Here is an 11317-nt window from a genome sequence, read left to right on the forward strand (position 1 = left end):
AATACAGAAAAGCTATCATCAATGTCTAGAGATGTTCAAGAATCTTGAGTATTTATACTGAACTACTTATGTAGCCAAGCAAATACCTGGAGGGAAACTCTTGTCTTATCAGGATTCTTCACTACAAACTCTTCAGTTTCTTTTCAGCCACCCTTGAGCAGCAAACCCAGTCCTAGAAACAGTTAACCTGGGGCCCTAGACCTGTCATTTATATGCAAGATCCTCAAACACTTGGATGACAGCCATGGACTCTGAGCTCTCCAGAGATGTGCTCTGCATCTCCCCCAAAAGAAATCATTCACCAACAGCAAGCACTGATACAGAGTGATTCTGAAGTAGAAAAGAATTTTACCCCCAATTTGGATTCCACGGTCAATTGAACATGCCAGTGCCCAACACTCACTTCCCTTCCACAAAGTCATATGTTCATCAGAAAAAATTTATATAAACAATATTGTATAATACAAACTCTCATGCTACAAGCAGCATGAGCCAATTTCAGTTGCATTCCCTCCTTTTATGACCACCTAGACTAGTGTTTAGATCTGATGGGAAAGGGATCTGGAGATTTAGAACAGACTTTTGTTATAAATACTAGTACATGCTGGATACATTAATGACACTGTGTTCTGTATGTGAAAATGGTGGCAGGGACATATTTTTGTTATCTACATTTTGTAAGAACATGTAGTTCTCTAAATCAGTGACTCTTAATAAGATTTGAAATAATGTATGCTTACTCAATATTATAGTTTTCAGTTTACATTTAAAAGGTGTTCTGTACTATCGACTTTGAACTGATCAATAGCTGATCCTCCAGTGGGTTTTCAAAGGTAGTAAGTAACACAGGAGGAAACTGTCTTTTTCTCGTGGAGCAGCTGGATAATTCGAACCATGTACTTCTGCACTGGCATGGTAATTCTTTACAACTAAGACACCAGAGGTTCCTAATTAAGGTGGAAAGTGAATAAATTACAGAGAGGAAAGCAGAACAAAATATTTTTTTTCCTCAGAGGGGATAGGCAGTTACATTATTTCAAACTGGAGATGGTGCAGAAGAGGAAACCAATTGCTTTCCTCTGTGAGTTTATCAAAACCTCTGGGGGGGGAAAAATGAAGATTTCTTTTTTTTGTTTATCCTAAAAGTTGTTTAAGGAGGCTTAGAAACACTAAATAGAAAGGAAAGTAAACCTTCCTTCCTAAGTGAATATATATCATTCTTGATTAATTCCTTTCTTAGTACTGCCTGACACTGAGTACTATTTAATGATCATCTACTTTGAGTAGTATTTGTGGCAAAATTTAGGATTCCTTGCCAGCTCTTTCTATTCCTCTATATAAGCTCCAAGAGCTAAAAAGCGATGCTGTATAAAGCCTGGCATGAAGTTTAGGCTCTTAGGCTCTCAGACTGCCACTGTTCAAACACTATAAATTATACAACACTAAAAAAAGGCCATTTATTACTACTGGTTTCCACTAGTCAAAGTCTAATTAACACAATTTTAAAGTTATTTCATATTACAAAGTTTTAAAGATTTTCATATCTACCATTTCAACTGTGCCCTATAATTACCCTATAAAGTAGTAAAGGGATTATATACTCCAATTCAAACATGAAGTAATGAATTTTAGAAAGATTAAGAGATTCTCCAAATTCACAGAAAGTGAAGTTTAGAGATCTTTCATTTTCTACTTCAAGTTTCATTCAGTATTTGGTCAAAAGAACAAAGAATTTAAAAAGAAAAAAAATTCCATTGAAAATACAAAACCCAACAATTGATATTTTACTTTTTCCCCCCCAACAAGTCCAAAAATTTGAAAAGTAAACCTTCCTAATTTGAATTACTTACCGAGGATATCTTGTTGCCTTTCAGATTAAGGACTCTCAAAGATTTTAACTTCTTTGCTAGCCATCCTGGAATATGTTCAATTTCATTTCCTGCAAGGTTTAGCTTTTGGAGGTTACACATATTTTCTATGCCTTCAATTTTGCTGGAGATCAAAGGATAAAATCAGACAAAATTAGTATAACAGCAGAAGTCCCTCCCTCCACTATACATTTTTTAGAATAAACACCTTGGTCTCTTTAAGGTTACTTTTTATAATTTTAATTTCTCAAACCTTTTTCATTAAAGGTTTACTGAATAATATACTGATACGAATGATTAATCCCACAATAAGGGATATAACTTTCACTTTTCTGTAAAACGCTGGTCTGTCTGATACTTCTCTCAATCTGAATATTCAGATTAAGACAGATTAGGAAGAAGGATTGGCCATCCACTTCTGAAATAGCAGGCCTCCGAAAACCCTATGTACAACTCCCAGGAATAGATGGTATCCCAATTGAGATATTTCCACTAACAGTTGCTGCCCTGGTTGTGCTAACCAAGTTGTGCCAAGAAATCTGGAGAACAATCACTTGGCCAACTGACTGGAAGAGATCTATATTTGTTCCCATCCCAAAGAAGGGTGACCCAACAGTGTGGAAACAATAGAACAATATCATTAATTTCACATGCAAGCAAGATTCTACTGAAGATTATCCAAAAATGCTGGAACAACACATCAGCAGAGAACTGCCAGAAGTCCAGACTGGGTTTAGAAGGGGTAGCGGTACTAGGGATACTGTTTCACAGCACATCCTTAATGTAATAAGCTGGTGAAATAGACTATATTTAGGAAAAATGTGTCAAAAATGGAAATGTTGTTATTATATGCCATCGAGTTGACTGCAACTCCTACTGACCCTATGCACAATAGCTCTGAACCCTGATCTATCCTGAACCAATTTCATTGTCCCTGACCTATCCCCATTCCCCTGTTACTGTATTACTCCATCTTATCCAAGGTTTCACTCTCCTGTGCTGTTCCTTCACCCTTCTAAGAATGATGTCCTTTACCAAGGACTGGTTCTACCTGGCTTCATGCCCAAAGTATGTGAGATGGAGCTTTAAAATCCTTGCTTTCAAGGAACAATCTGATTTCAGCCTCTCCAGGACAAATCTGTTTGTTCTCTTAGCAGTCCATGGTATGTTACATGTTCTTCTCCAGCACCACAACTCAAAGGCATTGATTCTTCTTCTATCATTCTTAGCCACTGTCCAGCTCTCTGAAGCATAGCAAATAGTTGCTAAGACCATGGCCTGGATCAAGTGCACCTTACTCTCTAGACTGACATCATTACTCACTAGCACTCTGGAGAGGTCCGTAACAGCAGACTTTCTCAGTGCAATTTGTCTTTTGGTTTCCTGACTGCTGGTGCCAAGAATGTTGACTGTGGACACAAGCAAGCTGAAACTGTCAACAATCTCAATCTCTTCTCCATCTATCATGGTGCTATCAATTGGTCCAGTGGTGAGACTCTTGTTTTCTTGATCTTGAGCTTAAATCCATACTAAACACAAGAGTCCTTGACCTTCTTCAGCAAATGCTTCAGGTCCTCCTTAGTTTCACTGAGAAAAGTTGTGTCATCTGCATAATACATGTTGTTAAAGAGTCTTCCTCCAAATTTAGTACTAAAAAACATAACTCATTCTTTGATGGTATTAGAATAGGGCAAGTTCATAGGATTGCTTTAGTTATAGTCAACCTAACAAAAACAACAACTTTCTGTACTTCAGTATTGCCAAAACATAAAGGCAATTACCATATGTGGAAAGCTAGTCTCCAGGTGAATAAGGATCAAAGTGACTACCCTTTCAAAGTATTCTTTAAATAACTTGGGGTAGCATTAATCTACACTTCTTATAAAGATCATGCAATATTATCTAAAGTATATACTTACTTGATCTTGTTATATGATAAATTGAGTTCACGTAATTTTAACAGCTTATCCAATTTCTCAATCTTCCCAATGAGGTTATAGCTCAGATTCAGTACTTCAAGTCGAACACATTTTTCCAGATTTTCAATATACTAATTGGAAACAAATGAATAACTACTTAATATAACAAATACCTTTATATAAAACATAACGTTTAAGTCTTGCACTAGGGACCATTTTGATCAGTTTTAAAGAATAATGAACTCTTCTGGATCTCTGACAATTGATAGTGCAGGTCCTCTTGAGCCAGAAAACCCCAAAAAAACCAGAATGCCATTGAGTTGGAACTGACTCGTAGGTGACTTTCCAACACATTTGTAAAGGCTGTAAACTGCACCAGGGAAGATCGGCCATCTTTTACTCATAGAGTTGCTGGTGGCTTGGAACCATAGGAGAGGTGCCACCTCTGCTCTAAGAATGCAACTCCCTAGGGACTAACCACAATAGCTCCTTGAACAGGGGTAACAACTTTCCAAGTTGCCAAACTCTACTTGCCCCTTGCAGATCACAGCACTTCTTAAGTACTAAGAGACTCAAGACTACCTAAAAACAACCCCATTATCCTTCCCATCACCCTCCTGCCTTTTTCCATCTCTAAGAAATAGCTTCCTTCTTTTTAAGTTAAAATAGGAACTTACACTCTTAAAGAACTAGTATTTTCATGCCATATTTATCACAGCTTATTGATCTAATCTCATTTTACAACAAATAAAGCCAATGTCTATACTTAGAAACGGAGAGCAACTAACTTACCCTAAATTTCTTGCCACCACCTTTAGAAAGTGAAAGGTTTAGAGATTTTACCAAGGCTAGGTTGTCCTGTTTACCAAGCTTTTTAACAAGGGCCTCAGTAATATACCGGACTCCTACATGTGAACCAGCTTCTGAAATTATAGAAATAGATCAATATCAATAAAGAAAGATATAAAAACTCATAAAGTAAAATTATTTTGATGCTGTATAACAAAAACATGTTTTTAAATCATACAAAATCTCCTTAGTTCTGAGCAAACCATTCTTTTAGATATCCTTTCATAGTGACAACAGTTATGATGGCCTAGTGATAAGAAGTTGTATTGCAATCCCAAAGACACATGGTTTTAATCCACCAATCACTCTATGGAAGAAGGATGGGCAATTTGCTACTGTGCAATTCACTGCCTCTGAAAATCTGCTGGAAAAGAACAAGTTGTATGTCAAACTTTGAGTGCTTTAAATTTGAAAAATTTCACTTGTACAATAAATCTCTGAAATAAAACTATTATTAATCCCATTGATTAAAAAAAGGAAAGGTAAAATCCTTTACTCAAGAGCTTATAGCTTTGTTGTCATTAGGTTCTCCTGTTACTGGAGGAGAAAAAGAGAGAATAGAAAAAATGGGGCCAATCAAATATTATTGTTGAATTCTACTTGTAGCTCCTCTGGCGACAGAAGAGCACCGCCCCATGGAACTTCCCAGGCTGTCATCTTTATGGGAGCAGACTGCCAAGTCTTCCTCCAGCAGTCACTGCACAAATGTGAATCACCAATCTTTTAGTAGGCAGTTAAATGGTTAAATGCTTAACTTTTGTGGCAATTTGATCAATCAAATGTTATAATGTATTAACACAAATTGTGTTCAAAGCTTTAAACAAAGTATTTTGTTGAAAATTACTTGTACAACAAATTCTGACATAAAAACTATTGTTGTTATGTATATTGAGTGCCTGCTACTCATAGTGATCCTATGTACAGCAGCTCTGAACCCTGCTCTATCCTGTGACAATCTCCTTGTCTCTGACACATCTACCTCCATTACTCCAGTCACAGAGTCAGTCCATCTTATCCGGGGTCTTCCTCTCTTGTGCTGTCCCTTCACCCTCCCAAGTATGATATCCCTCTCCAAGGCCTGGTCCCTCCTTGCAACATGTCCAGAGTAGGTCAGACAGAGCTTCAGTACTGCTACCTCCAAGGAGGAGCCTGGTTTCACCCTCTCCAAAATGAATCTGTTTATTGTCCTAGCAGTCCACGGTTTATTCAATACTCTTCTCCAGCACCACAGCTTAAAGGCATTCTATCATCCCTATTCATTGTCCAGCTTTCTGATGCACAACAAGTAAATGCAAAGACCATAGCCTGGATCAGGTGCACCTTAGCCTCTAGACTAACTGACATCGTTGCTCTGCAGTACTCTGGAGAGGTTTCTGACAGAAAGTCTCTGATTTTCCCAATGCAATCAGTCCTTAATTTCCTGATTGTTGATTGTGGAGCCAAGCAAACTAAAGCTGTTAGTAATCTCAAGCTCTTCACCATCTATCATGATGCTGACAATTGGCCCAGTGACGAGAATCTTTGTTTTCTTAATGTTGAGCTTCACTCTATATTTAAGGTGTCAGTCCCTGACCTTCTGCAGCAAATGTCTCAGACCCTCCTGAGTTTTGGCAACAAGGCTATGTCATTATTAACAACATTATTAACAATATTACTGACAACCACCCCTTTTATGAAAAAGAGATAAAATCATTAGCTTTGCTTTTCTTGTCAAATGATTCATAGCTACCCTAGGTACAAGAGAATGAAACCACACCCAATCCTGTGCCATCTTCACAACTTTCACTGTGTTAAGTCCACAGTCACAATCATCATGTCAATCTAGCTCCTTGTGGGTCTTACTCTCCTTTGCTGACAACTCTCTACTTTTGGGAGCATTATATCCCTTGTCAAAGACTGGTCCCTCTTAATGACATGCCCAACTTACGTGATAGGGTGTTTAGAAGCATCCTTGTTTCTAATGAGCACTCTGACTGTACATTCTCCAAGAAAGATTTATTTGTTCTCTTAGCAATCCGTTTTATATTCAATATTCTTCACTGATACCACAATTTAAAGGCATTAATTCTTTTTCAACCATGCAACTAATAAAGTTCAAGTCAAGCCCCGAACTCAGTCAAATTAATCCAACATGTGCACTTTTCATTTTATGCAGCACTTAAGCTTTTATAGCAATATTTTCATGCTGTTTTTTTTAAACAAACTAGTATTATGTAATGGAGCTCTGGTGGCTTAATAGTAAGGAATTGTGCTACCATTCCAAAAGCACATGGTTCAAAATCACCAGCTGCTCCATGGTGGAAGGATGGGTTCTATGGGAGAATTTCTGTGTAATTTACTGCCTCTAAAAACCTGTTAGAGAGTTAGCTATGAGTCAGTTACAACTCAATCACACATCACAACATTATTAGCTAAAATTTTTATTCCTACTGAAAGTTTAGAAACATTGTCATTCTTAAAAACTTTATTTCATTTTTTTAAGTGAGAAATCCTAATTTCTTATAAAATATTTTATACATAAAATATTAACTTGATAAACAGAATGAGATGAAAAATCATCTTATGACCTTTCTGGATATTACCGTCAGACTTTTAAAGCCATTCAACATTTTACAAAGACATGTAGTAAGAACTGTTCCTTGATTTATAAGTCAGGGGGATGGAAATCAATCCTTCGTTCAGTTCTAGGCTGGAAGTGAAAGATACCCTGTGCTTATGAGCTTTGATGGTGCAGTACTGTGTTGCTAATCAAAAGGCTGCCTCTCCAGAGGTTTGAATCCAACAAAGGCTCCAGTGAAGAAAGATGGGCAGTCTCCCCCCATTATGCTTTACAGCCTCAGAAGTCTGTGGAAGGAATCATTAGAGAAACTCAGTATTAGTGGTCAAAACCAGGCCAGGCGCTAACTGTGGAACAGATCATCAATTACTCAGGTCCTAGTTCAAACTGAGGCTGAAGAAAATGATAAAATAAGTCCATGAGAATCAAATATGATCCTGAGTTTGTCCTACCTGAATTTAAAAGTTCTTTTAAGAATAGGATTGAAGCACTGAACATCAGTTTTAGAAGACCAGAGGAGTTGTGGGATGACATAAAGGCTATCATTCATGAAGAGAGCAAAAGGTAACTAAAAGGACAAAGGAGAAAGAAAAAACCAAAATGGATGTCAGAAGAGACCCTGAAAATTGTACTAAAGCATTGAGAAGCCAAAACAAAGGGAAGAAATATTAAAATAAAATAGCATATTTCAAAGGGTAACTCAAGAAGACAAGGCAAAGTATTAAAATCCAATGTGCAGAAGCCAAGAATTGAAAATTATAAATTAAAGATTTGGCTTGGTATTTCTCAAGCTAAGAGAACTGAAAAATAAATTCAAGCCTTGAGTTGCAATATTAGAGAATGCTATGGGCAAAACCTTGTATGATCTAGGAAGCATCAAAAAAAGATGAAATAATACACGCAGAATACACGCAATCACTGTATCAAAAATAACTGGCTGACACTGGAATATTTCCTGAAGCACCGTATAATCAAGAACCAATGCTAATGAAGCTAATGAAGGAAGAAGTTCAAGCTGCATTGGGCATTGGCAAAAAATAAGGCCCCAGGAATCGAAGGGACACCAATTGACATGTTTGCAACGACACATGAAGCCCTGGACGCCCCACCAATCTATGTGTTCACCAGTCTATGCCAGGAAATTTGGAGAACAGCTGCCTGACCAGCTGACTGGAAGAGAGCTATATTTGTTCCCACTCCTAAGAGAGGTGATCCAAGGGGAGCTCTGGTGGCCTAGTGGCAAGAAGCTACACTGCAATGCCAGAGGTGCACAGTTTGAATCCACTAGATGCTCTGCCAGAGAAGGGGGGACAATCTCCTCCTGATCCTGTCAAATCCAATTTGACAGTACACACATGCAAAACTGATTTTTTTTTCTTAAAAAAAAGTGATCTAACAGAATGTGGAAGTTATAGAACAATATATTTAATATCATTTTCAATCAAACTACTGAAGATCATTCAAAAAAGGATAGAACAATTCATAAACTGCGAACTACCAGAGGTTCAAGCTAGATTTAGAAGGTGCCACAACACCAGGTATATCATTGCTGATGTTAGATGGCTCCTGGTTGAAAGCAAAAAAAACCAGAATGTCTATTTGTGCTTTATAGACTATGTAAAGGCATTTGACTATGTAGATCATAACAAATTATAGCTAACACTGAGAAGAATGGGAACCCCAAAACACTTACTGGGCTCATGTGAAACCTATATATATAGACCAAAAACCTGTTATACAAACTGAGCAAGGGAACACTACATGGTTTAAAATTAAGAAGTGTGTCAGGGTTGTATCCTCTCTCCTTACCTATACAATCAGCTTGCTGAGTAAATAATTCAAGAAGCTAGACTCTATGAAGAAGAATGTGGCAACAGGACTCATCAGTAACCTTCGTTATGGAGATGACACAACCGTGCTTGCACAAAGTGAGGAGGACTTGAAGTGCTTGCTGTAGAAGATCAAACACTGCAGCCTTCAATATGGATTATATCTCAACATGAAGGAAACAAAAATTTAATAATAATAATAAGCAACATAATGAAAGATGGAGAAAATATTGAATTGTAAGGCTTCATCTTGCTTGGATTTACAACCAATACACTTGGCACCAGCAGTCAAGCAATCAGGAGCTAGGAAATACCAGTCAGAAACTTCTCAAATTAGTAAGGAGCAATGATGTTATGCTAAGGATTAAGGTGTGCCTGGTTCAGGCCATAGTCTCTTCAATCACTTGCTACACTGCTGAAAGCTAGACAATGAATAAAGATGACAGAAGAATTGAAGCCTTTGAACTTTGGAGTTCGAGGAGAGTACTGAGTATCTCATGGACTATAAAAAGAACAGACATGTCTTGGAGAAGATGCAACCAGAGTGTTCCTTGGAGGCAAAGATTATAAAGCTTTGTCTCATATATTTTGAGCATGTTGCTACGAGACTACTTCTTGGAGAAGGACATCATGCTTGGAAAGGTGGAGGGCCAGTAGGAGAGGAAGACCCTCAACTACATGAATTGACACAGAGACTGCAGCAATGGGCTCAAGTATGTCAGAGATTATGAGGATGGCACAGGATAAGATAGGGTTCAGATCTGTTGATCACAAGATCACTAGTACTTGATGGCACCTAACATCCACACCAACATCATTCTGAATAGATGTGTTCTATTCCTAACCAAGAAATGGCAGTAACATTGGGGTAGGAGGTTTAAGGCATCTCCTACCACAGAAAACAAAGCTTCATCTTTCTGGAGCCTTCCTAATTCTAATCTTCCTTTAAACATCTTCATCATTACTCAGAAACCTCTCTCCTTCCACTTTTCTCAAACAACAGGTCAAATTGGTACACAAATAGATGATACCTTTTGATAAAAAAATGCAAATTCCGTCTTCTTCACCATGTTCTTAACAGCATGTGATCCTACAGATCATTAGATCAAAGAATAATACCTTTATGGTCTTTGTAGTACAAATGCATACTGCTTTCTTCTGATGTGTCAACTTGCTCACACTGTTGTCCTCCAGAACGAAAAGGCAGAGTCTCTGGTTCACTTAATGGTGAAAGTGATCTTGATCTCATATTGGACATAGGAGATGATGGACTAGGAGTGTGAGATGATGGTGGTACCTTTTCTCTGGAGAATATTCTTTGTTGAGGACCTTTATTCATTGCAAGAATAAAGCCAGATGTCCATCAAAACCTGCAAGACAAAAGGAGGTTAACACTATCACAACTGCAAATTAATTCCTTCCTAAAACACTATGACTAAACTTTCAACAGTATAAAGTTATAAACTCTATTAATTCAAACCATTCACAGCACTGCAAGTAATGGAGTAGCCACTATTTACCGCATTGCTGATTACCTGGCCAGAGGGTAAAGAGACTTCCTGAGGGTCTTATAATGATAATTAAATGCTCTAGCCAAAAATGACACTTGTTATTTTGGGTCTTAATTCACTGGGGGGGGGGGAGGACCTAATTACAAGGTTCTTTCTATCTACATGGAATTCCTGAATAGCAGAAGCTGGAAATATGTGGCGACAAAGAATATTTAATACTTATAAACAAGCTCTATTCTTAAAACTGTTTCTTCCTTTGGCTTTTGGGACACCAGTCCCGAGATTCCATCTACCTTCATGGACATTCTTTTTACCCCTTATTTGTTGGGTTTTGCCCCCTGGTCAACCTTTAAAAGTCAAGCACCCTCTAGAGTGTTTCTCTAATCTCACCTTCGACAACATGATAACGACTCATGACTCCTAGTATCAACTGTATTGCTATGTACCATCAAGTGTGAACTGACTCATGGCTGACTCTCCAACAGGTCTTGAGGGCAGAAAATCACAAAGGAGACTACCCATCTTTCTTCTGCAGAACAGCTGGTGGATTTGAACCATGAGCCTTTGGGATGGTAGCACAACTCCTTACCACTATGCCACCAGAACTCAGTATCAACCACTTATAGATATTTATATCTTCTAGTCAACCCTTCTCTGAGCTTCAGACACCTATTTCCAGCTCTTTCTCATTGCTGTCAAGTCAGCTCACAATAATAGTTGACCTTTCAGCATATTTCCAAGGATATAAATTTAATAAGAGGAGACTGCCCGCTTCTCTCCAAGG

General features: G+C 37.9%; 1 protein-coding gene across 1 annotated transcript in view; it reads right to left on the bottom strand.

The window, feature by feature from the left end:
• Positions 1-10392, bottom strand: part of CNTRL (centriolin) — a 121912-nt gene extending 111520 nt beyond the window's left edge. Inside the window, exons 1-4 of the mRNA XM_006890749.1 lie at positions 10142-10392; positions 4580-4710; positions 3788-3918; positions 1851-1992 (exon numbers count right to left, since the gene is read on the bottom strand). Coding sequence (XP_006890811.1) covers positions 1851-1992; positions 3788-3918; positions 4580-4710; positions 10142-10361 — 624 coding nt within the window. The 5' untranslated portion in view covers positions 10362-10392. The remainder of the gene's footprint in view (positions 1-1850; positions 1993-3787; positions 3919-4579; positions 4711-10141) is intronic.
• Between the last annotated feature and the right edge of the window lie 925 nt (positions 10393-11317).

This window comes from Elephantulus edwardii, unplaced genomic scaffold (genome assembly GCF_000299155.1).
Source record: "Elephantulus edwardii isolate Elephantulus edwardi_28Jun2011 unplaced genomic scaffold, EleEdw1.0 scaffold00092, whole genome shotgun sequence".
Taxonomy (NCBI): Eukaryota; Metazoa; Chordata; class Mammalia; order Macroscelidea; family Macroscelididae; genus Elephantulus; species Elephantulus edwardii.